This window comes from Pristis pectinata, chromosome 31, assembly GCF_009764475.1.
Source record: "Pristis pectinata isolate sPriPec2 chromosome 31, sPriPec2.1.pri, whole genome shotgun sequence".
NCBI lineage: Eukaryota > Metazoa > Chordata > Chondrichthyes > Rhinopristiformes > Pristidae > Pristis > Pristis pectinata.
Genome location: NC_067435.1, coordinates 18409900 through 18432373, shown reverse-complemented (window position 1 = coordinate 18432373; position 22474 = coordinate 18409900). Strand labels below are relative to the sequence as shown.

At 49.7% G+C, this 22474-nt stretch overlaps 1 protein-coding gene across 2 annotated transcripts in view; it reads right to left on the bottom strand.

Moving 5' to 3' along the window:
- LOC127585015 (asialoglycoprotein receptor 1-like) overlaps positions 1–22474 on the bottom strand; it is a 55366-nt gene that overhangs the window by 9265 nt on the left and 23627 nt on the right. For both annotated transcript variants that reach the window (XM_052042123.1, XM_052042124.1), the window contains exons 3-5: positions 19719–19835; positions 16695–16766; positions 1692–1757 (exon numbers count right to left, since the gene is read on the bottom strand). In XM_052042123.1, coding sequence (XP_051898083.1) covers positions 1692–1757; positions 16695–16766; positions 19719–19835 — 255 coding nt within the window. The remainder of the gene's footprint in view (positions 1–1691; positions 1758–16694; positions 16767–19718; positions 19836–22474) is intronic.

Below are 22474 nucleotides of genomic sequence, written 5' to 3'. Positions count from 1 at the left end.
AATCCAAAGACTTGGACACAAAATGGTGAACAGTGACACACAGACGGGCCGGTGTCAGTGTGGCTCATTGAACAGCACGATCCCCTCTGAGTCGGGGGTAGGTGTCCGCAGTGCAGCCACGTGGCCAGCTCTGCTGAGGGACGGCTGCACTGGAGGTGCCAGCAGCTGACCTGAGCTGCCAGCAATCCTTGCAGGTGGATTTTGAAGAGCTGTGCGGAGATATTCCTAGTGTTCTGGCCAGTATTTAATCCTTTATGCAATATCTCAAATTATAATGATACAGAAAGAGGCCATTCAGCCCATTGGGTCCATTCTGTCTTCCAGAGCATTAATCCTATCAGTTCATTTGCCCCTGTCATTGGCCTGTTTCCGTGCTGCACAACTCTAGGACTCCTTAATTCCATTTATCCCTGTAACTTATTCTCTCCCACACATGTCTGTCAACTCCCATTTGATTCTTTCTGAGGTTAGCCTGCACTAAGGGATAATTTAAAGCAGTCAATTAACGACTCAGCATGTCTTTGGTATGCAGCACCTGGGAGAAACCCATGGTGTCACAGGGGGAACGTACAAACTCCACACAGACAGTGCCCGAGGTCAGGATTGAACCAGGTCCCGGGAGCTGTGAGGCAGCAGCAATACCTAATGCACCACTGTGCCATTATCTTTCCGTGATCAGACTGCAACGTGTGGCATCTTGCTGTGTACACATCGGTACTGCACTTCCCACACTCTACCACAGACAACAGTTCAAACAAGCTTCACTGAAAGATAGACCTGTGATTATGTAGCACCTGTCGAAAGCTCGGGATATGGGAGTGCCCCTCACAGCCAGAAACAGCGGTGCCCCACTCTCAGGGTGCATCACTGCCACCTTCTCCTTCCTCTAACCATTACTGGCTCTACACTATGGCAACAAACGTAGAACATAGAACAGTACAGCACAGCAACAGGCCCTTCAGCCCACGATGTCTGTGTTGAACACAATGCCGTATCCCTCTATTCCCTGTACATTCGTGTGTCTGTCTAAAGCCTCTCAAACACCACCATTGTATTTGCTTACACCACTGCCTCTGGCAGCCCGTTCCAGGCACCCACCACCCTCTGTGTAAAATATTTGCCTCGCACATCTCCTTCAAATGTTCCCCCTCTCACCTTAAATGCATGTCCTCTGGTATTTGACATTTCTACCCTGGGAAAAAAGATTCTGATCTATGCCTCTCATGATTTTATAAATGTATGCTCTGTATTTGTTTATGGAGTCTACTGCAATGAGCATACACTGATTTAGTTATCAGGGAGCTGCTCAGGCAATAGAGAGGTTGGCTTTGATCAAACTGACTGCCAGGATAGGTTCGAGAAGCTGAATGGCCTCCTACATTCCCATCACCATTGTCTATTACAGCACATAATGATCGGTTAAAGCCGGCCATTTGCAGATGTGCTTTGTCTTGGATGTGCCCAGCTCCCCCTGCCACTGAGAGTACTTGACGTACAGCTCTGGTGAGACCATGGCACGGGACCATACTGGGCAAGGATGCAGCAGAAGGGATAGCACCGCCCCCTGCTGGAATGTACAGCCTGCTGCAACGATCCACAGCAGGGTGGTGAGTGGACGGATGCATACACAAGTGAATCATTTGTCTCTCTCATCACAGAAAGACAGAGGGCAGAGTGAAAGGCTCACTTACTCTTGTTCTCAATGTTTCCGTGTCCCGCCAACAGGGTATGTCCCATCTGGTTTATAGCGGTCAGCTCTGTAATGGACATGAAACATTAGTTAAAGAATTCAGGGGTACTGAACTTGGCACAGAGTAACCCACACTAAGGTGACACAGCAACCATACACACTCTACAGCGCAGTCCAAATACACACCACACAGTGCAGTCAAACACAAACTACACAATACAATCAAAACCCATTGCAGAGTGTGGTCTGTACATGCACTGCGCGATCCAAACACACTTCACAGTACAATCCAAACAAATGCTCCACAGTGAGGTGCAAACACACTCATCACAGTGCAATCCAAACACACTCAGCGCAGTCCAATCCAAACACACTCTGCACTGTGCAATCCAAACACAAACTCCATGGTATAATCAAAACCCACTGCACAGTGCAATACATGCACACACTGCACAGTACAATCCATGCACACACTGCACAGTGCGATGCATGCACACACTGCACAGTGCAATACATGCACACACTGCACAGCGAAAGGCAAATACACTCTATACAGTGATTCAAACAGTTTACACCGTGCGTTCCAAACACACTGCAGAGTGTAATCCAATTATACAAGTACAGTACGATCAAAACCCATTGTGCCGTGTGGTCCATGCACACAATGCATCGTGCAATCCAAGCACACAGTTTACAGTGAGTTCCATTTACTGCACAGTGTGATCCAAACTCATTCTGCAGAGTGCGATCCAAACACAACCTCAACCATAAGGTCCAAACACAGTTGCTGGGAGGTGTTACTGGCTGATGGTCCTTTCTGTCTGCTGAATGCACTTGTGCTCCCTGGAGCTCTCTGCATACTTCCTGCTCTCTGGAACTCTCTGCACACTCCCTGCTCTCTGGAAACCTCTGCCTGCTCATTGGAACTCTCTGCACACTCCCTGCTCTCTGGAACTCTCTGCACGCTCCCTGCTCACTGGAGGTTAATGCAGAAGTTTTTAGCAGCACAGACGGAGGCCAGTCAGCCCATTAAGTCAATGTTGGTTCCCAGTGAGCAATCCCAACCAGTTCTTTGCCCTGCACTCTCCCCACAGCCCCGAAAATGATTCCCTCTTAATACACACCCAGTTTCCTTTCGAGACCCTGCCTGACTGGGCTGGAAGCCAAGGTCCTCACTGCTTCCTGTATAGAAGTAGATCTCCCATTACATAGAACATAGAACACTACAGCACAGTACAGGCCCTTTGGCCCACAATGTTGTGCCGACATTTTATCCTGCTCTAAGATCTATCTAACCCTTCCCTCCCACATAGCCCCCCATTTCTCAATCATTCATGTGTCTACCTAAGAGTCTCTTAAATGTCCCTAATGTATCTGCCCCCACAACCTCTGCTGGCAGTGTGTTCCACGCACCCACCACTCTCTGTGTAAAAAAACTCACCCCTGACATCCCCCTTATACCTTCCTCCAATCACCTTAAAATTATGCCCCCTCGTGTGAGCCATTGTCATCCTGGGAAAAAGTCTCTGACTGTCCACTTAATCTATGCCTCTTATCATCTTGTACACATTTGTCAAGTCACCTCTCCTCCTCCTTCGCTCCAAAGAGAAAAGCCCTAGCTCACTCAACCTATCCTCATAAGACATGCTCTCCAATCCAGGCAGCATCCTGGTAAATCTCCTCTGTATCCTCTCTGAAGCTTCCACATCCTTCCTACAATAAGACGACCAGAACTGAACACAATTACATCCTCCTTGTGGCCCTTGGCACTCAAGCTGTGCCTTGAACCATCACTAATGTGAACAACTCCCCTCCGTTTACCCTGCCTAATGTGGTCACCATCAGTCCCCCTCTCGGCTGTCTCACTTCCCAGCAGAATGATCCCGGCCCTTCCCGCCTGACCTTGCAGCTGAAATCCCTCCTCCCTGGGACAGTTCCAGGAACTCTTGTCACTGCGCCAGGAGCTGCCCTTCCATCCTGAACTGGGCTGGCCAGGTTTGGATGCAGTCTCCATTCGCGCCTTGCCAGTCCTCGATACTCTCTGCCCACGGGCTCTCGTGGTGAGTTCCCTCACTACAGGGAGCTCCCTCACGCATTACAAGGAGCTCCTCCATCACCGAGTGCTCCCTCCCTCCACAAGTGACATCCCCTATCAAACCCTCTCAGCTGTGGTCTGCTGTCCAGGTAATGGTGTCCTGTCCTGGTGGAGCTGGCTAACGAACCACAGTCCCACTCTCTGGCCCCCACCATATCTGGCCTGTGGTGCTGGCAGCTTTGTTGGGGACCCTCGGCTGGATTACCCTGGGACCTTTCACTTGGTTTGAGGAGCTGCACAGATGCAAATTATTCCTGTCAATCCGTGAGAGGCCCACCCAGCAGAGAGGATGGGAAGCTGAAGGTGCACGCAACAAACCGAAAACTCAGCCGCCTGTGACCTCAGGCCTCTGCTGATTAACCAGTCACGGCACACTCCAGCTTGGGACAGTGAGGGTGGGTTCAGGGAAGGGGTGTAGCTGGGAGGGATGAGGAAGGTGACCAGTCCTGCTCCCTCTACACCCAACCTCCATGGGGAATTGAGTCTGAGCACACTGCAGGTGCACAGGAAGAGGTTGCACCTCAGTCCACACCACAGTTATAGAGGCATAGATTAATACAGCACAGAGGAAGGCCCTTCGGCCCAACTCATCCATGCCGGCCATTTGCCCATGTTTGGCCCATATCTGTCTGTCCTATGGGTGTACCTACCCAAATGTCTTTTAAATGTTGTTACTGTACCTGCTTCAACCACCCCCTCTGCAGCTCGTCCCACACATACATCAAAACACACAGTGAAGTGCAACTTTTGCGTAGAGTGTTCTGGTGGCAGCCCGCAAGTGTCAGCACGCTTCTAGTGCCAATGTAGCACGCCCACAACTTCCTAACCTGTACGTCTTTGGAGTGTGGAAGGAAACCCATGCAGACACGGGGAGAACGTACAAACAGGCAGCGGCAGGAAATGAACCCAGGTTGCTGGCACTGTAATAGCATCATGCTACACTACCATATACACACTGGCCTCCACGTGAAGAAGTTGCCCCTTGGGTTCCTCTTAATTTTCTCCCCTCTCACCTTATTCCTGTGCCTTCCAGTTCTTGATTCCCTGTCCCTGGGAAAAAGACTATGTGTTCACCCTATCTATGCCCCTCATGATTTTACACACCTCGATAAGGTCACCCCGCAATCTATGCTCCAAGGAATGAAGTCTGAGCCTTCCCAACCTCTCCCTGCAGCGCTGACCGTACCGCGGCCTACGCGCATCATGTGGCAGGTTTTGCTGCTGGAGGTTGGCCACTTGGCAGAGGTCCCGAGGTCCTGCACCTCTGGGGACCACGGCTCAGTGAAGGAGATGGAGAGTCTGGTGAGGAGGTGTTGGGAAGCCCAGGGAAGGGGGGAGAGGAGGTTACCCCCTGTCAGCGATGGACAAGCCTGAGGTGACAGGAGGCTGGCAAGTGAAGGGAAAATGAACCCGGCATGGAGCGATTTACTGCCCAGAGGAACGACGTCAGCCAGTGAAACCGCCGAAGGAGTGAAGGGAAGGGAGAGGCCAAAATTGGGCCTGAAGTGTTGCCAGAGGCTGCAGTCTGTGACTCACAGAGACCGTCCATCTGCAAATCGTCCTTCTGCTTCTTCAACCCAGTTCCTGTTCAATGTTCATAGCTTCTGAGAAATGCCATTGGGACCAGGGAGCAACCACTTGCTGGGTGATCACTGCACAAGAGGCCACTGGACCTATTCCGCCCCATTCCAACTGCCCCCGTCTACCCTGCCCCCAGATTCCTCTGTCACCGCCCCCCCCCCCCCGCTCACCCCTCAGATGTGTCCTTGCTTCATCCAACACCAGTGCCAAGGGATTTCCCTCAGAATGTTGCTGCTCAGCAACATGTGCTGTAGGCAAAGAGGCCATTCGACCCATTGCTTGTGTGCTGGCTCTCTCGAACAACCCATTCCATTCGCCATCTCCTTGCTTCCCAATTAATTGTGATCTTCCTTTCAGATATCCTGGACCCACTTCCTGTTTCTGGTTCTGATCGCATTTCCCAAAATGCCTGAGGGGGCAACATTTCCCAGAAACACTGCCTCTGTTCCTCTGGGATTTAATTCCAACTTCTCTTCATCCCCAATAATTCAATTACTCAGGCACCACTTTCCCCTGAATAAACTTCTCAGAGATTTGGCACCCCTTTCAGATAGACGGAGCCAACGAAAGGACCTTCGGTCTCTCCTCACTGTGGGAGTTTTCAGTTATTTGTTTTTCCAGATCTGGTCATCGCTGGCGAGACCAGCATTTCTTGCCCATCCCTAACTGCCCTGGAAACATGCAAACTTCTCAGAGAGCTCGACATGTTACATACAGGGAGGATGCATCCTTGTCTGAGGAGCCACGGCCCCAGAATAAGGGCCAGGCTGTTTGGGACTAAACTGAGGAGAAATTTCTTCACTCGGAGAGTGGTGAGACTTGGAAATCCTTTACCCTGGAGCGCTGTGGAGGGCCAGTCTCTGAGTACATACAGCATGATCGATAGATTTTTGGATGTGAAGAGTCCAAGTTTGTGAGGATAAGGATAGAAAGTGTTGAGACAGGCAGGAGATTGGCCATCGTTTTGTCGAGGGATGGAGGCAGGTTTGAGGGGCCAAATGACCTTGGGCCGACTAGGTTTGCATTCTTATGGAAAGCTGGTGGTGAGCTGTCTTAAACCGCTGCAGTCCTGGTGAAGGGGCTCCCACAGCACCATTGGGGAGGGAGATAGAGCCAAGGGCAATGAAGGAATGGTGTCGGTGGGTGACGTGAAGGGGAACCTACGGCTGGTGGGGCCCCATGTGCCTGGTGCTCTGGTCCTTCGTGGTGATAGAGGTGGTGGGTTTGGGAGGTGCTGTTCAAGCAGCCCGAGTGAGTGACTGCAGTGTATTTTGTAGATAGAACACAGAACAGTACGGCACAGGAACGGGCCCTTCGGCCCACCATGTCTGTGCTGAACACGATGCCAAATTAAACTAAACCCCTACTGCCTGCACAATCCATATCCCTCCATCCCTGCATGTTCATGTGTCTCTCTAAAAGCCTCTTAAATGCCACCATCATAGAACATAGAAAGAACATAGAAAACCTACAGCACAATTCAGGCCCTTCGGCCCACAAAGCTGTGCCGAACATGTCCCTACCAAAGAAATTACTAGGCTTACCCATAGCCCTCTATTTTACTCAGCTCCATGTACCTATCAACAGTCTCTTAAAAGACCCTATCGTATCCGCCTCCACCACCGTTGCCAGCAGCCCATTCCACGCATTCACCACTCTCTGAGTAAAAAACTTACCCCTGACATCTCTGTACCTATTCCCCAGCACCTTAAACCTATGTCCTCTTGTGGCCACCATTTCAGCCCTGGGAAAAAATCTCTGACTATCTACCCAATCAATACCTCTCATCATCTTATACACCTCTATCAGGTCCCCCCTCATCCTCTGTCGCTCCAAGGAGAAAAGGCCGAGTTCCCTCAACCTGCTTTCATAAGGCATGCTCTGCATTCCAGGCAGCATCCTTGTAAATCTCCTCTGCACCCTTTCTATGGCTTTCACATCCTTCCTGTAGTGAGGCGACCAGAACTGAGCACAGTACTCCAAGTGGGGTCTGACCAGGGTCCTATATAGCTGCAACAATACCTCTCGGCTCCTAAGTTCAATTCCACGATTGATGAAGGACAATACACCATATGCCTTCTTAACCACAGAGTCAACCTAAGCAGCTGCTTTGAGTATATTCTGCCATCATATTTGACCTACCAAAATGAACCACTTCACACTTATCTGGGTTGAACTGCATCTGCCACTTCTCAGCCCAGCTTTGCATCCTATCTATGTCCAGCTGTAACCTCTGACAGCCCTCTATACTATCCACAACACCTCCAACCTTTGTGTCATCCGCAAACTTACTAACCCGTCCCTCCACTTCCTCATCCAGGTCATTTATAAAAATCACAAACAGTAAAAGTCCCAGTACAGAACCCTGAGGTACACCGCTGGTCACCAACCTCCATGCAGAATACGACTCTTCAACAACTACTCTTTGCCTTCTGTGGGGCAGCCAGTTCTGGATCCACACTGCAATGTCCCCTTGGATCCCATGCCTCCTTACTTTCTCAATAAGCCTTGCATGGGGTACCTTATCAAATGCCTTGCTGAAATCCATATACACTACATCTACTGCTCTCCCTTCATCAATGTGTTTAGTCACATCCTCAAAAAATTCAATCAGGCTCGTAAGGCAGGACCTACCCTTGACAAAGCCATGCTGACTATTCCTAATCATATTATACCTCTCCAAATGTTCATAAATCCTGCCTCTCAGGATCTTCTCCATCAGCTTACCAACCATCGTATCTGCTTCCACCCCCTACCACCCCTAGCAGTGCGTTCCAGGCACCCACCACTCTCCGTGTAAAATTCCTGTCTCGCACATCTCCTTTGAACTTTCCCCCTCTCACCTTACATGCATGCCCTCTGGTATTCAACGTTTCTACCCTGGGAAAAAGATACCAGCTGTCCACCCTATCTATGCCTCTCAGAATCTTATAAACATCTATCAGGTCTCACCGTTCCAGAGAAAACAATGCAAGGCTGGTACACACTGTGGTCCCGGTGGAGAGAATGGATGTTCAGGTGGTCAAGTGAGTTGTTTTATCCTGTGTGGCGGTTAGTTTCTTGATTCCAACAAGAGAGTGTTCTATCACTGTGTCAACTGGTGCTTTGCAGATGGTCCGAGGGCATTGGGGTGTCAGGGGATGGGTCACTTACTACAGAATACACAGCCTTTGACTTGCTCTTGTAGACACGATATTTATGTGGCCGGACCAGTTGAGTTTCTGAGCAACGCATGGGCTGTTTCATTTGCTGAGGAGTTGTGAATGGAATTGAACGTTGTGCAGCCATCCATCCTTCTGATGGAAGGAAACGGCTGAGGATGGTCGGACCAAGGACTCTGCCCTGGGGAACACCTGCCCTGATGTCCTGGGGCTCCAATTCCTTTGCGCACGGTCTGACCCAATCCGTGGAGTTTTCCCCCTTGATGCCCATTGATTTCCATTTCAGAGGGCTCCTTGGTCAAATACTGCCTTGATGTGAAGAGTAACCTCACTACACAAGTTCAGCCCTTTGGTCCATGTTTGGACCAAGGTTGGGATGAGATCTGAAGCTGAGTGAACCAGGCATCGACGAGCAGGTTATTGGTAAGTAAATGCCATCCTTTGGTGACCATCCTATCAGTTTTGCTGGTGATTGACAGTCCACTGATTAACTGGTGACTGGACAGATTGCATTTGAGAACAAGACATACCCGAGCAACTTTCCACATTGTAGGTAACATTTTGGAGTTATAACTGCACTGGAGCACTACCAGAGCTGGAGTTTGGGTCTTCAGTACAACAGCCAAGTTGATGTCTGATCCCAAATCCTTTGCTGTATCTGGTGCTTTCATTTGTTTCCTGAGATCCCCTGGGATGAATGAAATTGGTTTCTGATCTGGTGGGGATCCTGGGATGGAGCTACACTCCACATCCCCGGCTAAGCACAACACTGAGAACAACTGAGTGCTGGTCCCCTCCATCGTTGGGGGTGGGGATGTTACTGGAGTTTCCACCTGCTGCTAGCGGTGTAGTTGTCCACCACCATTCACTGAATGTGGTCGATTCTCAACCTGAGCCACTGAGGGATCGCAAGGCTCTGTCCAGTGCCACTGTTCTTGTTGTTTAACGTACAGTGGTCCTGTGTTACAGCTTCACCAGCTGGGTACTGCAGCCAGAGGTAGGCCTGGTGCTGCTCCCAGTCAATCAACCGGGTTGATGTAACAGTGGAGTGCGGACGTCCTGGGTGGCAGAGGTGACACATCGCCAAGGTGGACATGTCCTCTGCTGCTGATGGTCCACAGTGCCTCTGGAATGACTTGTTTTGATCTGCGAGGTTTGTTTTGCTTCCGTCCCACTGAGAATAATGTTTGTCAGACACCACAATGGAGGGTGCTCTCCATGTGAAGATGAGGCTCTGCCAATGCCAATGGACAGGTGCATCTGCCACAGGTAGAGGTGAGGATAACCCAAGGAGGTTTAAGATAAGATATAAGAAATCTTTATTAGTCACATGTACATCGAAACACACAGTGAAATGCATCTTTTTGTGCAGAGTGTTCTGGGGGCAGCCCGCAAGTGTCGCCACACTTCCGGCGCCAACATAGCATGCCCACAACTTCCTAACTCGTACGTCTTTGGAATGTGGGAGGAAACCGGAGCACCCCGAGGAAACCCACGCAGTCACAGGGAGAACGTACAAACTCCTTACAGACAACGGCGGGAATCGATACCCTCTGTATTGGTCCCCTCCTCCTCCCTTGAACTCTGTCTTTACTTCTTGTTATCTTGGTGAAGCAGTCAGTATAATCAAAGACCCCACCCACCCGGGACATTCTCTCTTCTCTCCTCTTCCATTGGGTAGAAGATATAGGAGCCTGAGGGCACGTACCACCAGACTTAAGGACAGCTTCTACCCCACTGTGATAAGACTATTGAACGGTTCCCTTATACAATGAGATGGACTCTGACCTCACGATCTACCTTGTTGTGACCTTGCATCTTATTGCACTGCACTTTCTCTGTAGCTGTGACGCTTTACTCCGTACTGTTATTGTTTTTACCTGTACTAACTCAATGCACTCTGTACTAACTCAATGTAACTGCACTGTGTAATGAATTGACCTGTATGATCAATTTGCAAGACAAGTTTTTCACCAATACCTCCCTTTCTGCCTTGTTCCTGGTCCTTCAGGAGTCAGCCAGCACCATCAGTGAAGGGGCTCCCAAAGCTACCCTGGTGATGGGCACTGACGACCCCACCCAGAGCCTTCGCTTACTTTCATCACTTCTTCAGCGCGTTGTCCAACATGGAGGAGCACTGATTCCTCAGCTGAGAGAGGACGGTGGTGGGAATCAGGAGGAGGTTTCCTTGTCAAATTTCATCTAATGCCATGAACCTTCTTGGGACCTGGAGCCAATGTTCTGGGATGACGTGCACACCACTGTGGAACGGGAGGCACTCAGCGATTATGATCGAGTCTGACACGATGCTTGTGAGGTTGATTCTGTGAGGATGACTGTGTCAGGCTGTTGCTTGACTGCTCTGTATTTAGCTGCTCCTCTCCAGATGTGCGTGAGGAGAACTTTGCAAGGTTGGCTGAGCTGGGAGCATCTCTACCATGTCCAGACTGGGTGGCAGGCTCACAGCTGGGTGATCTGTCTGGTTTTATCCTTTCTCCATCCTAACACAGCACTTTGAAACTACAAATGGTTTGCTGGCCAGTTCAGAGGGTAATTAAGAGGCAGCCACATTGTTCTAACCCCAGGTATCCTCCTCGGAAGGACATTCGGGCAGCATGGTAGTGTAGCGGTTAGCATAATGGTATTACAGCGCCAGCAACCAGGGTTCAATTCCCGCCGCTGTCTGTAAGGAGTTTGTACGTTCTCCACGTGTCTGTGTGGGTTTCCTCCGGGTGCTCCGGTTTCCTCCCACATTCTAAAGACGCACAGGTTAGGAGCTGAGGGCATGCCATGTTGGTGCCGGCACAGTGGCGACACTTGCGGGCTGCCCCCAGCACATTCTCAGTAACTCAGAAAGACTCACTTTACTATGTGTTTCGATGTACATGTGACTAATAAATAAATATCTTATCAACCAAGCAGATTTTAGTGACATATGGTAGCCGTGCAGTCGCCATTACTGAGACCACGTCCTGGAGTTGCTATGGTGGGATCTGAATTCACACTTCTGGATATTTAGTCTGGTTTTCAGATTTTTTTTCCAAAATTGAACCATTGTTACCCAGTGTGGCTGTTGTTGGCTGTGAGCTCAGACTCCAGAGGTTTGACCATTGGGTCGAGGCAGACACCAGAGGGCAGCACTGAGGCTGTTGTGCTCTTGGGGGCCTTGCCTCTGGATAAGGCCCATCTCAGGTGGACGCGGACAACCCCAGGGAGCTATTCCGAATTTCCTGGGGGTCTATGCAGGCTTCAGCAGGACAAGGTTCAGTTCCATTCACAACTCTTTAGATGAGGAGGCGTTCGATCCCAGCACGCAGCAAGGTGCAGACAGCTTGGGCTGATTGTGGTAACAAACGTTGACAGATAGTTGAGGAGAGTCAACCTACTCCTACCTCCCTGTTGTCAGTACCCTGGGATCGTCATTAACCAGAGCAGCCATGAAGAGACAGTAACTACAGGAGCAGGTCAGAAGCTGGGTCTCTGCAGTGAAGGGCTCACTAAAGCCTTTGTACCAGGCAGGTCAAGGACATGATGGAACAGCTCCCAAAACCACAGTATCAACCGCCTAGGAGATCCTGAACATTCCCCACGTTAAAAGGCTGCAGTCAGAGACGCTGCCCACTGTGCTTTGAGCTCGGTCCATGTTCTGAGATTAAACCCAGAGAGCCCAATAGTTCACCACAGTGAGACGCATCCAGACACAGACACAGACTCGCTCTGGGGTACGCAGAGATATACACAATCCCACCTACCTTCAGTACCATCCCATTCACTTTATTACTGTCAGAACCCTAACACCCTGGCAGTGCACCCACCACAGGGACAGAGTGGTAACAGCGGGTCCCTCACCAGCGGCAGTAAATGCTGTCCTTGCCAACAGTGCCCACACCCCAGGAATGAACAAGAAAAAGACAAGGAGACACCGAGCCTTCAGCTGCTGGAATCTGGAGCAAAGACAAACTACTGGAGAAACTCAGTGGGTCAGGCAGCATCTGTGGAGGGAGATGCACGACATTCATTTGGACCGCTGAGCTCATCCAGTAGTTTGTTTTTTGCTCAAGTAAAAGACAGGAATGGTGAAAAGGGCCCTGTAAGTAGAAAACTGTGAAGCAATTGATTTTCAGAGGAAAAATCTTGCAAGGTAATATGAACTGACGTGCTCATGTCTCGAGGAGTTGAGATACAAGGGAGCGTGTGAAGTGGAACTCCTCGAGGGTGGTTGTGAATGATGAATACACGGTAATGATAGAAGCCCGAGGACTTATTTCATGATATGTTAAACATTTATAAGATACTGGTTTGGCCAGTAGTGCTGTGACCAACTACGGGATGATGTTTTAGTGTGCAGAGGATATTTATTGGGAAGGTACAAGATGAAGGGAGCAGTGAGATGGAGAGGGAGAGCAGCCGGGGATGGGTGGGGCAGGTTGAGAGCTGGTTTGATGGAAGGGTTCAGAATAACGAGTAGTTTTGATAGAATGAATCACAGAATCACAGAATGGTTTCAAGCAAAGGAGGCATTTTAGCCCAATGCGTCTCCAGCAGAGGCACAGAAACAGACCCTTCGGCCCACTGAGTCCATGCCAGCCATCAGCCACCCATTTACACTGATCATACATCAGTCTCGTTTCATTATTCACCCCACAAGCCCATCAACTCCCCCAGATTCTAGCACATTGGGGGCAATTTACAGCGGCCAATTTCCTCACCAACTCACATGTCTTTGGGATGTGGGAGGAAACTGGAGAACCTGGAGAAAACCCACACAGTCACAGGGAGAACGTGCAAACTCCACACTGACAGCACCCGAGGTCAGGACTGAACAATGGTTGTTCACACTCTGAGGCAGCGGCTCTCCCAGCTGCACCACTGTGTGCTCTAATTCCAAACCCCAGCTCTTTATCCGGAGCCTTACACATTTCTTCCAACATGTATGTCTCCAGTTGTCTGCAGACCACAACACTGGAACCTGCCCCACCAGTTCTACAGGCAGTGTATTCCTGTCTCACCACACCTACAGGTGGTGTATTCTTGTCTCACCACATCTACAGGTGGTGTATTCTTGTCTCACCACATCTACAGGTGGTGTATTCTTGTCTCACCATGTCTACAGGCAGTGTATTCCTGTCTCACCACATCTACAGGTGGTGTATTCCTGCCTCGCCACATCTACAGGCGGTGTATTCCTGGTCCACCATGTCTACAGGCAGTGTATTCCTGGTTCACATGTCTACAGGCAGTGTATTCCTGGTTCACCCCCTCTACAGGAGGAGTATTCCTGGTTCACATGTCTACAGGCAGTGTATTCCTCGTTTCAACCACATGCGGCATGAGAAAGTTTGCGCTCTTGAGGAAGCCATTTGTTCTGGCGGAAGGGCCGCGAGTCAGGGATTTAACGTGAGTGGCTGCTTTCAGGAAAATACTTTGACGCAGTGTGTCACTGTGACGTGGAGTGCGTCACTGTGACGTGGAGTTCGTTACTGTGACGTGGAGGGTGTCACTGTGACGTGGAGTTAGTCACTGTGACGTGGAGGGTGTCACTGTGACGTGGAGTGCGTCACTGTGACGTGGAGTTCGTCACTGTGACGTGGAGGGTGTCACTGTGACGTGGAGTGCGTCACTGTGACGTGGAGTTTGTTACTGTGACGTGGAGTGTGTCACTGTGACGTGGAGTTCGTCACTGTGACGTGGAGGGTGTCACTGTGACGTGGAGTTCGTTACTGTGACGTGGAGGGTGTCACTGTGACGTGGAGTGCGTCACTGTGACGTGGAGTTCGTTACTGTGACGTGGAGTGTGTCACTGTGACGTGGAGTTCGTTACTGTGACGTGGAGTGTGTCACTGTGACGTGGAGTTCGTTACTGTGACGTGGAGTGTGTCACTGTGACGTGGAGTTCGTTACTGTGACGTGGAGTGTGTCACTGTGACGTGGAGTTCGTTACTGTGACGTGGAGTTCGTTACTGTGACGTGGAGGGTGTCACTGTGACGTGGAGGGTGTCACTGTGACGTGGAGGATACCTCCTGTAAGGTTGGTGTTGAACTAATGCACAGAAGGGATATGGAACTATCTGACAGTGAAATGTTGCCAGGACAATGGGAGAGGGGAAGGGGAGTGGGACGGAGTGTGTTGTCCTCAAACAGCATGGACAGCCTCAATGGACTGAATGGCCTTATCCATGCAGGATCATTCCATGACCTTTGATTCCATGAATACATCACTGTATGTGGGATCTTGCTGTGCACCAGTGGGTTTAATTGCTTCAGTGTACTGCAGGCTGTGAAGAGGCAATAACAAGATTTTTTTTCATTTCCCTCTGATGTTACCAACTACATGGGTGGGCCAGCGGCTGGTGTTACAGCAGAAATCCTGCATGGAAAATGTTGTTCCTCCCACGTCCAAGGATGTTTAAAACTGTAGTCAGAGCCACTGCTCACTGAGCTCAGTCTGTGACCCAGAGCAACAGCCAGCAGAGCCCAATGATTCACCACCTACCTGGGGTGAGATGATCCCAGACAGACACAGACTCACCCTGAGTACACAGAGATATGCGCAAGCTCACCTGTACGCACGGGCACAGTACAGATTAACGCACATCCACATAGAGGTACAGGGACACACACACACACACACACACACACACACACACACACACACACACACACACACACGCCTATCCATTTACACACACACACAAACATACACACAGACTCACATCCACACCTACTCATACACACACACCCCTACCCCCCCCCCCACACACACACACACACACACACACACACGCACACACACACACACACACACACACAGAGGTATTTTGTGGGTATTTTCCCAGCTGAGGTTGGGCTGATCCCAGCTTCTGACCCAAGGACCCTGGGACCATTGGAACCCACACACGGAGCATCCTCTGAATCCTTGGCCGGTCACAGTCACATAGTACAGTCAGTGCCCTTGAATCCTCCTGCTCACACAGAACAGGAGTGAAGTTTGGAGCCAATGCTGACCTTCAGTGGTTCTGCTGACCCTGATTGGAAAGTCTAACAGTACTTTTGGCAACTGTGCCAGAAAGAACTTGTGGAAAATTGGGAGGCCTCCTGTGGGACCACCCCCATCATCAGGACCATGGGGCGGGACAGGGGAGCACAAATGAATCAGTGCACTCCCACAAAGTGTCAATGTTTCAGTCCTTTATAAACACTCCGACTGCTTTATGGGAAACCATTTCATAAAAAAATGAAAAAAAGTGGTTAAAATACTTAACAAACTAAAACACTTTTGAATGTTTCCAAATATTTTCAAACATAGTTAAAAACTTTAAGATGATCCATATTAATAAGGAATTTAAAGAAAAAGTTTTGCAAAGATTTAAAGAAGTATTTTTAAACCAATAACCGTTCTGAAAGTCTTTTCCATGACTAACTCTCAGCTGCGACCAGCAGAACGTGATTCCAGTCAGCAGAACGTCTCTCACTGTGTGGAGTTCCCCGGACAGCTTGTGGTGTTAAGTGCAGGGGCATTCAGCCCCGGTCCCTCTGACCTCACACAAACTGCCAGAGGGACTCACCGGGTCAAGCAGCATCTGTGGAGGGAAAGGAGTAGTTGTCGTTTCGGTTCAAAACCCTACACCAGGACTGAGAGTGGAGAGGCGAGATATCTGGTATAAAGAGGAGAAGGAAAGGGGTGAGACAGGGGCCAGTTGTTGAACCGAGGAGGGGGAAAGATGACGGGCAGATGCAGCCAGGTAGGGGAGGAGGAGGGGAGGAGTTGGGAGACAGAGGCAGGTGAATGGTAGGTGGAGGCAGAGAAACAAAAAGTAGATGGAGCCAGATTGGCAGATGGACCGATTTGCCGAACGCAGGTGACATCAGTTCTGATGCAGGGTTTCAACCTGAAATGTCAACAATTCCTTTCCTGTCCCCGAGGCTGCTCGACCCGCTGAGTTCCTCCAGCAGATTGTTTATTGCTGCAGATTCCAGCATCGGCAGTCTCTTGCGTCTCCCCGTTACAGTGGAGAGTCAGAGCCAGCTTCTCAATCTCACACCGTGCACTTCCTGGACCCACTGTGTCACCGGGAATCCCCGAGAGCATTCCTGAGATGTACCGATGCTGATGCTTCCAGCAGTAGCTGGGTGCAGGCAGAGTTTGGGCATTTTACCAAAGACTCACCGTCCTTCATTCTTGCAAGTTTCTCCGTCATGTCGTCCTTCAGATCTTTAATTTCACCGGATATCTGTCGAACTGAAAGTGAGGAAATTACTACCAGTGTCGTTGGGTCCCACCTCTGACCTTCTCAAGCAGCAGGTTGGGGGCTGTCGGAGCCCAGGGTGGATGAACAGTAGGGGGTGAATTTGGGATCTGGGAAGCAGCAGATCTTTCCACGTTGCCCAGCTCAGCAGCTGTATCACAACCGTCCATTTATCTACTCTTGCTCCATAACTAACACACACCCAGCAATCTCACATTCCATATTTTTGGAGAATAACCTCAGCATTTTTTCTACAAGGAATCTCTAGCACCGTGAGGGAGAGTTTTCGGACATTTTCTCTGACCGACTTCCATCATCAGTCTCTGAGGAAATCCATACCTGATCCATACAACCTTTCTTTATTTAACCCATTCCTCCCCCGTATCATTCTGGTAACTTTTTAACGAGGTTCTTCAGTAGGTGGAAGGGTGAGCACTGATCAGGGACGGAGAGTGCAGGGTGTGCCTTCCCCCGCTGTGGCCTGTTCTTTCTGTCAAGACGTGAGGCAAGGTTGAGGAAGTCGGGGCGGTCCTGTAGAACCGGTCCCTCGGGCCTGTCCTGGATCTCCCACACATGCCAATCCGTCGTGCCTGCTGACTCCCTTCTTTCCCCGGTCCACCACAGTTCAACTGGCTGCTGCTTCCCCATGTCCCTGGTCCAGAATTGGTGCCACCTCCAACATATTATCAGGGACCGACTGCCCAGATCCTCGAAGGGTCCGTGGTTAAATAATCACTCCCTTTTGCAGACTATCCCTGACCGTCCCTCCCACAGCTCATCAAAGGAGGAGACCATTTGGCTCAACATGCCTGTGCTGGGCCAAAAATGGCCATAAGGTTAATCCTCTATCCCACTCTTGCTCACAGCCTTGTCAATGGTGGCACTTTGGTGGTTGATCTCGGATATTGTTTAACTGTAATGGAAGCTTCTGTCTGCCCCACTCTTCAGCCCCAGACATTGCACTCCTTCAATCCCTCTACCAATTAATGATCTACTGCACTTTCTGCTGAGGGAGAGGCCCTTCCTGCTAACCTTCCCGGCTTCTTATCATTTTATTCCCCTCAATTAAACTTCCTTTCAGTATCTTCTGTTCTAAAGAAATCTCCCTCGGCCTCTTCATAACTATAACTAACTCTCCTTCGCACCCTCTGCAGTGCTACCACGTCCCCTGTAGTGTGATGACCCAGAACATCCACAGTACAGGCAACCCCCGCGTTATGAGGAGTTGCGTTCCTCGAAAACGGTCTGTATCGCAATCTTCTTTAATGCAAAGCCAAGTTACCTGCACACATGCCAAGAAGCGTGAGTTGAAAAGAAAATTTTTACCTTGATTTATTCACACAGATTCTGTCAGAGCAAATCTTATTCCATATCTCAGATTTCTGGGCAGTGATCTGTGGATTCGGTGGGGGTGAATGTCCATAAGCTGAATGGCAGTAATGCATGGGGGTGCCTGTATCATTCAGCCCATTGATTCTATGCCAGCCCTTAAGGCAATCCCACTCCCCAGTCATTTCCTTGTAACCTATTCTCTCTCCCCCTGATTCTCCTGACACACATTTACATGGTGGGGGGAGGGAGTAATTTAACCTACCAACCCGCACATCTTTGTGATGTGGGAAGAAGCCGGAGCACCCATAGGAAACTCACACGGTCACAGGGAGAACATGCAAACTCCACACAGACAGCTCCCGAGGTCGGGACCGAACCCGGGTTGTTGGAACTGTGAGACAGCAGCACTACCTGCTGTACCACCACTTGGCCCAATATGTTTATTCCAGATCTACTGCAGCATCCTTGCTCTTGTATTGCACGCCCAGCCAATAAAGGCAAGTATCCTGCAAGTCTTTTAACCACTCGGCACTCAGCCGTCAGGGATCCATGGGGATGGACTCAGCTCCTTCCCACTCAGTGTCCCACCACTCCCTGCCTTGTCTGTCCCTCCCATTACTCTGCCTCACACTTCCCTGGACCACAATCCACCTAATGGGACCAAAGCTCCCATCCATCATCGCTTTCTCCCAAGTTCCAGTGATGAGAGGGAAGTGACATGGAAGAGAATCACTGGCAGTTTTCAGACTTCTGTAGAAATCTATAAAATCGTCTTAGTGGGTGTTAAACGAGCTGGTCACTAGTTACCTTGAATATTGCTGTTGGGTGAATATAGAACATAGAACAGTACAGCACAGGAACAGGTCCATCAGCCCATGACGTTGTGCTGAACTAATTAAGCTAATGAAGCCTAATTCTTTCTGTATGCACATGGTCCATAGCCCTCCATTCCCTGCACACCCATGGGCCTACCTAAGAGCCTCTTAAAATGCTACAATCATATCTGCCTCCACCACCACCCCTGGCAGCACATTCCAGGCACCCACCACCCTCTGTGTATATAAACTTGCCCTGCACACCTCCTTTGAACGTACCCTCCTCACCTTAAATGTATGCCCTCTAGTATTAGACATTTTGACTCTGGGAAAGAGATACCAGCTGTCTACTCTATCTATGCCTCTCATAATCTATCAGGTCTCCCCTCACCCTCTGCCGCTCCAGAGAAAACAACCCAAGTTTGTCCAACCTCTCATTATAGCACGTGCCCTCTAATCCAGGCAGCATCCTGGTAAACCTATTCTGCTTTCTCTCCAAAGCCTCCACATCCTTCCTGTAATAGGGAGACCAGAATTGAATGCAATACTCCAGATGCAGCCTAACCAGAGTTTTATAAGGCTGCTCTATGGATTCCTGACAAACTGAATATATTTAGACATGGGTGAAACCTTGTGACCTGGGCCTTTCTGACCTCTCTCACTTCCTTCGGCACATGGTGACTGACCGTCTGCTGACCTTTTGGGAATGATTCCTCCACAACACTTCCACAAAGCAGCAAACAAACCCTTGCTCCGTCCCTGTCATCACACAGCCCTCGCACACTGTTAGTGACTTACACTTCAGCAGCTCCACAACGAACATTACAGTCAGTAGGACGAACAGACCCAGGAGAATGCAGGTCACAATCCCGAAGGGTTTCCTTGATGCTGCTCCCGGCGTCCCTTTTGCAGGATCTGGAAGGAGGGGAGGAGGTGATGAATCCACTGACCGGGGTTGTCAGCAGCTGATCGAAGGCTGATTGAAGCCCTGTTCACCAGTGACCTTCACATCATTCAAAGTGGAAGCCTGATATGACAATCCAGGTGACAGCCTCTGCACTCAGTATTGAAGTGTCCAAATCCCAGCTCGCTTCCCCCCTTGACAGAAGGACTGGCCATTTTTGCTGTAAGTCTTGTCTGTGATATTGCCTCAGAGATTTCTCCCCCTCTCCATTAGACCACCCTGCCCTGTGATTTGCTTCAATCACACCCCTTCGTCACCCTCAAACTGCCCCAGTAATAAGCATGCCCACAGCCTATCACAGGCATTCTCTTTGTCCTGTCCATCCCCTCCCCTCACCCTCTCTGAAACTAACATAGCTTTTTCTTTCCCAGTTCTCATATAGAGTCTTTGACCTGAAACGTTAACTCTTGTTTCTCTCTCTGCGGTTGCTGCCTGACCTGCTGAGTGTTTGCAGCGGTTTCTGTTTTTGTGTCAGGATCCAGGTGATAGTTTTGGACGTGCCAGGTGTTCAGATGGCAGGTGGCAGGAGCTGCGAATGGACAGATTTAGCCAAGCGCCAGGATCTTCCAGCTGTTGGGATTTGCCAGGTGTTGGGGATTTTCCAGCTGTTGGAATTTGTAGCTGTTGGGGATTTTCCAGATGTTGGGGATTTGCCAAGTGTTTGGATTTTCCAAGTGTTTGGATTTTCCAGGTGTCCTGATGCCAGTGACAGGTTTATACTACCCCTGGCACAGGTCTCCATGGGCAACTGTTTTGGGACTGATTTAGGAACCTGTGACTCAGGAGCCAGACCCCAAGAGCATTAATGGAGAGAACGGCTTCTGAACCTGCCCCAGCCCAACAGTTGAAGGACTAATCCTCGTTCTAGCTCTGATAACACTGGACAAATTGGGTGGAGTCTTTGATTATGTTGGCTGCTTTACTGAGCCAACGAGAAAATAAATAGACAGAGTCAATTTGTTTTCCAAAGATTGCATTAGCCAGGAGGAAGGTAGGGAGGGAAGGGGACCAGTTTCACCTGCAGCCCTGCCCTGCAGCCACATTTCCTGAGACAATGGAGATGTTCCCTGAGCTTCTGGCTGCTGCCCTCACCCCCGGGGTGGTCTGGAGTCCCAAGTCTGTCAGGTCTTAAGATCGCTAGTTTTTTTTAAATGACTTGAAACAATGTCGCTTAGCGCAGTCTCTGTGGCTGCAGATTCCGCTGTAGTGCTTGTAACCGGGAGTATTTTATAATTCCCTTGGGAGCTGCACACAAAAAGTCGCTTCTCTCCAGCTCCATCTTTCACATATGAAACGGGGAATAAGCTCGTTATTCCTCTTACCTCGTTATTCCTCTTTTGCAATATTTAATTATTTTTGTAACTTATAGTAAATTTTATGTCTTGCACTGTACTGCTGCTGCAAAACAATGAATTTCATGACACGTGTCAGTGATAATAAACCTGATTCTGATTCTGAATTCAGAGTCTATGGAGGGGAGGCTGGTTTCATGATGTGCTGAGCTGTGTCTGCAACTCTCTGCAGTTTCTTGTGGTCCCAGGTAGAGCAGCTGCTGTATCAAGCCGAGATGCATCCAGATAGGATGCTTCCTATGGTGCATTGGTAAAAATTGGTGAGGGTCAAAGTGGACGTGCCACATTTCTTTAGGCTCCTAAGGAAGTAGAGGCGCTGGTGAGCTTTCTTGGCCGCGGCATCTATGTGACTGCAAAGAACATAGAACAGTACAGCATAGAACAGGTCTTTCGGCCCACAATGTTGTGCCAACATAGCTCCTTGTTTACACTACCTAGTTCCTGCCTTATGCCTTCATAATTAGCCCTGCTCCAATTTAAAACCCTCCCACTAGCCCCACACCTATCCTTACCTATAGCTATCCTGAAAGTTAATGAGCTGTGGTCACTGTTCTCCAATTGCTCACCCACAGACAGGTGAATCACCTGGCCGGGCTCATTACCCAACACCAGGTCCAGAATAACCTCTCCCCTTGTTGGACTGCCAACATATTGATTTAAGAACCCCTCCTGGATACACCTAACAAATTCTGTCCTGGTCCGACCAGGACAGGTTATTGGTGATGGTCACTCTTTGAACTTGAAGCTCTCAACCCCCTCTCGACCTCAGCACCACTGACATAGACAGGAGAATGTGCACCGCCCCCCTTCCTGAAGTCGATGACCAGCTCTTTTGTTTTGCTGACAGTGAGGGAAAGGTTGTTGTCATGACACCATTTTACTAAACTCTCTATTTCTTTCCTGTACTCTGAGATCATTATTTGAGATACAGCCCAGTACGGAGGTATCATCTACAAACTTGCAGATGGAGTTAGAGCAGAATTTGACCACACAGTCGTGAGTGTATAGGGAGTAGAGCAGGGGGCTGAAGACGCAGCCTTGTGGGGCACCAGTGTTGAGGATAATCGTGGCAGAGGTGTTGCTGCCTGTCCTCACTGACTGCGGTCTGTTGGTCAGACTGTTGGTCAGGGAGTCAAGGATCCAGATGCAAAGTGAAGGAACATGGACTGTGTTTCTCCAGAATAACTGGGAGGATTGTGTTGGTCAATCCCCAGAGCACCAGGTAGATCTTTGAAAGG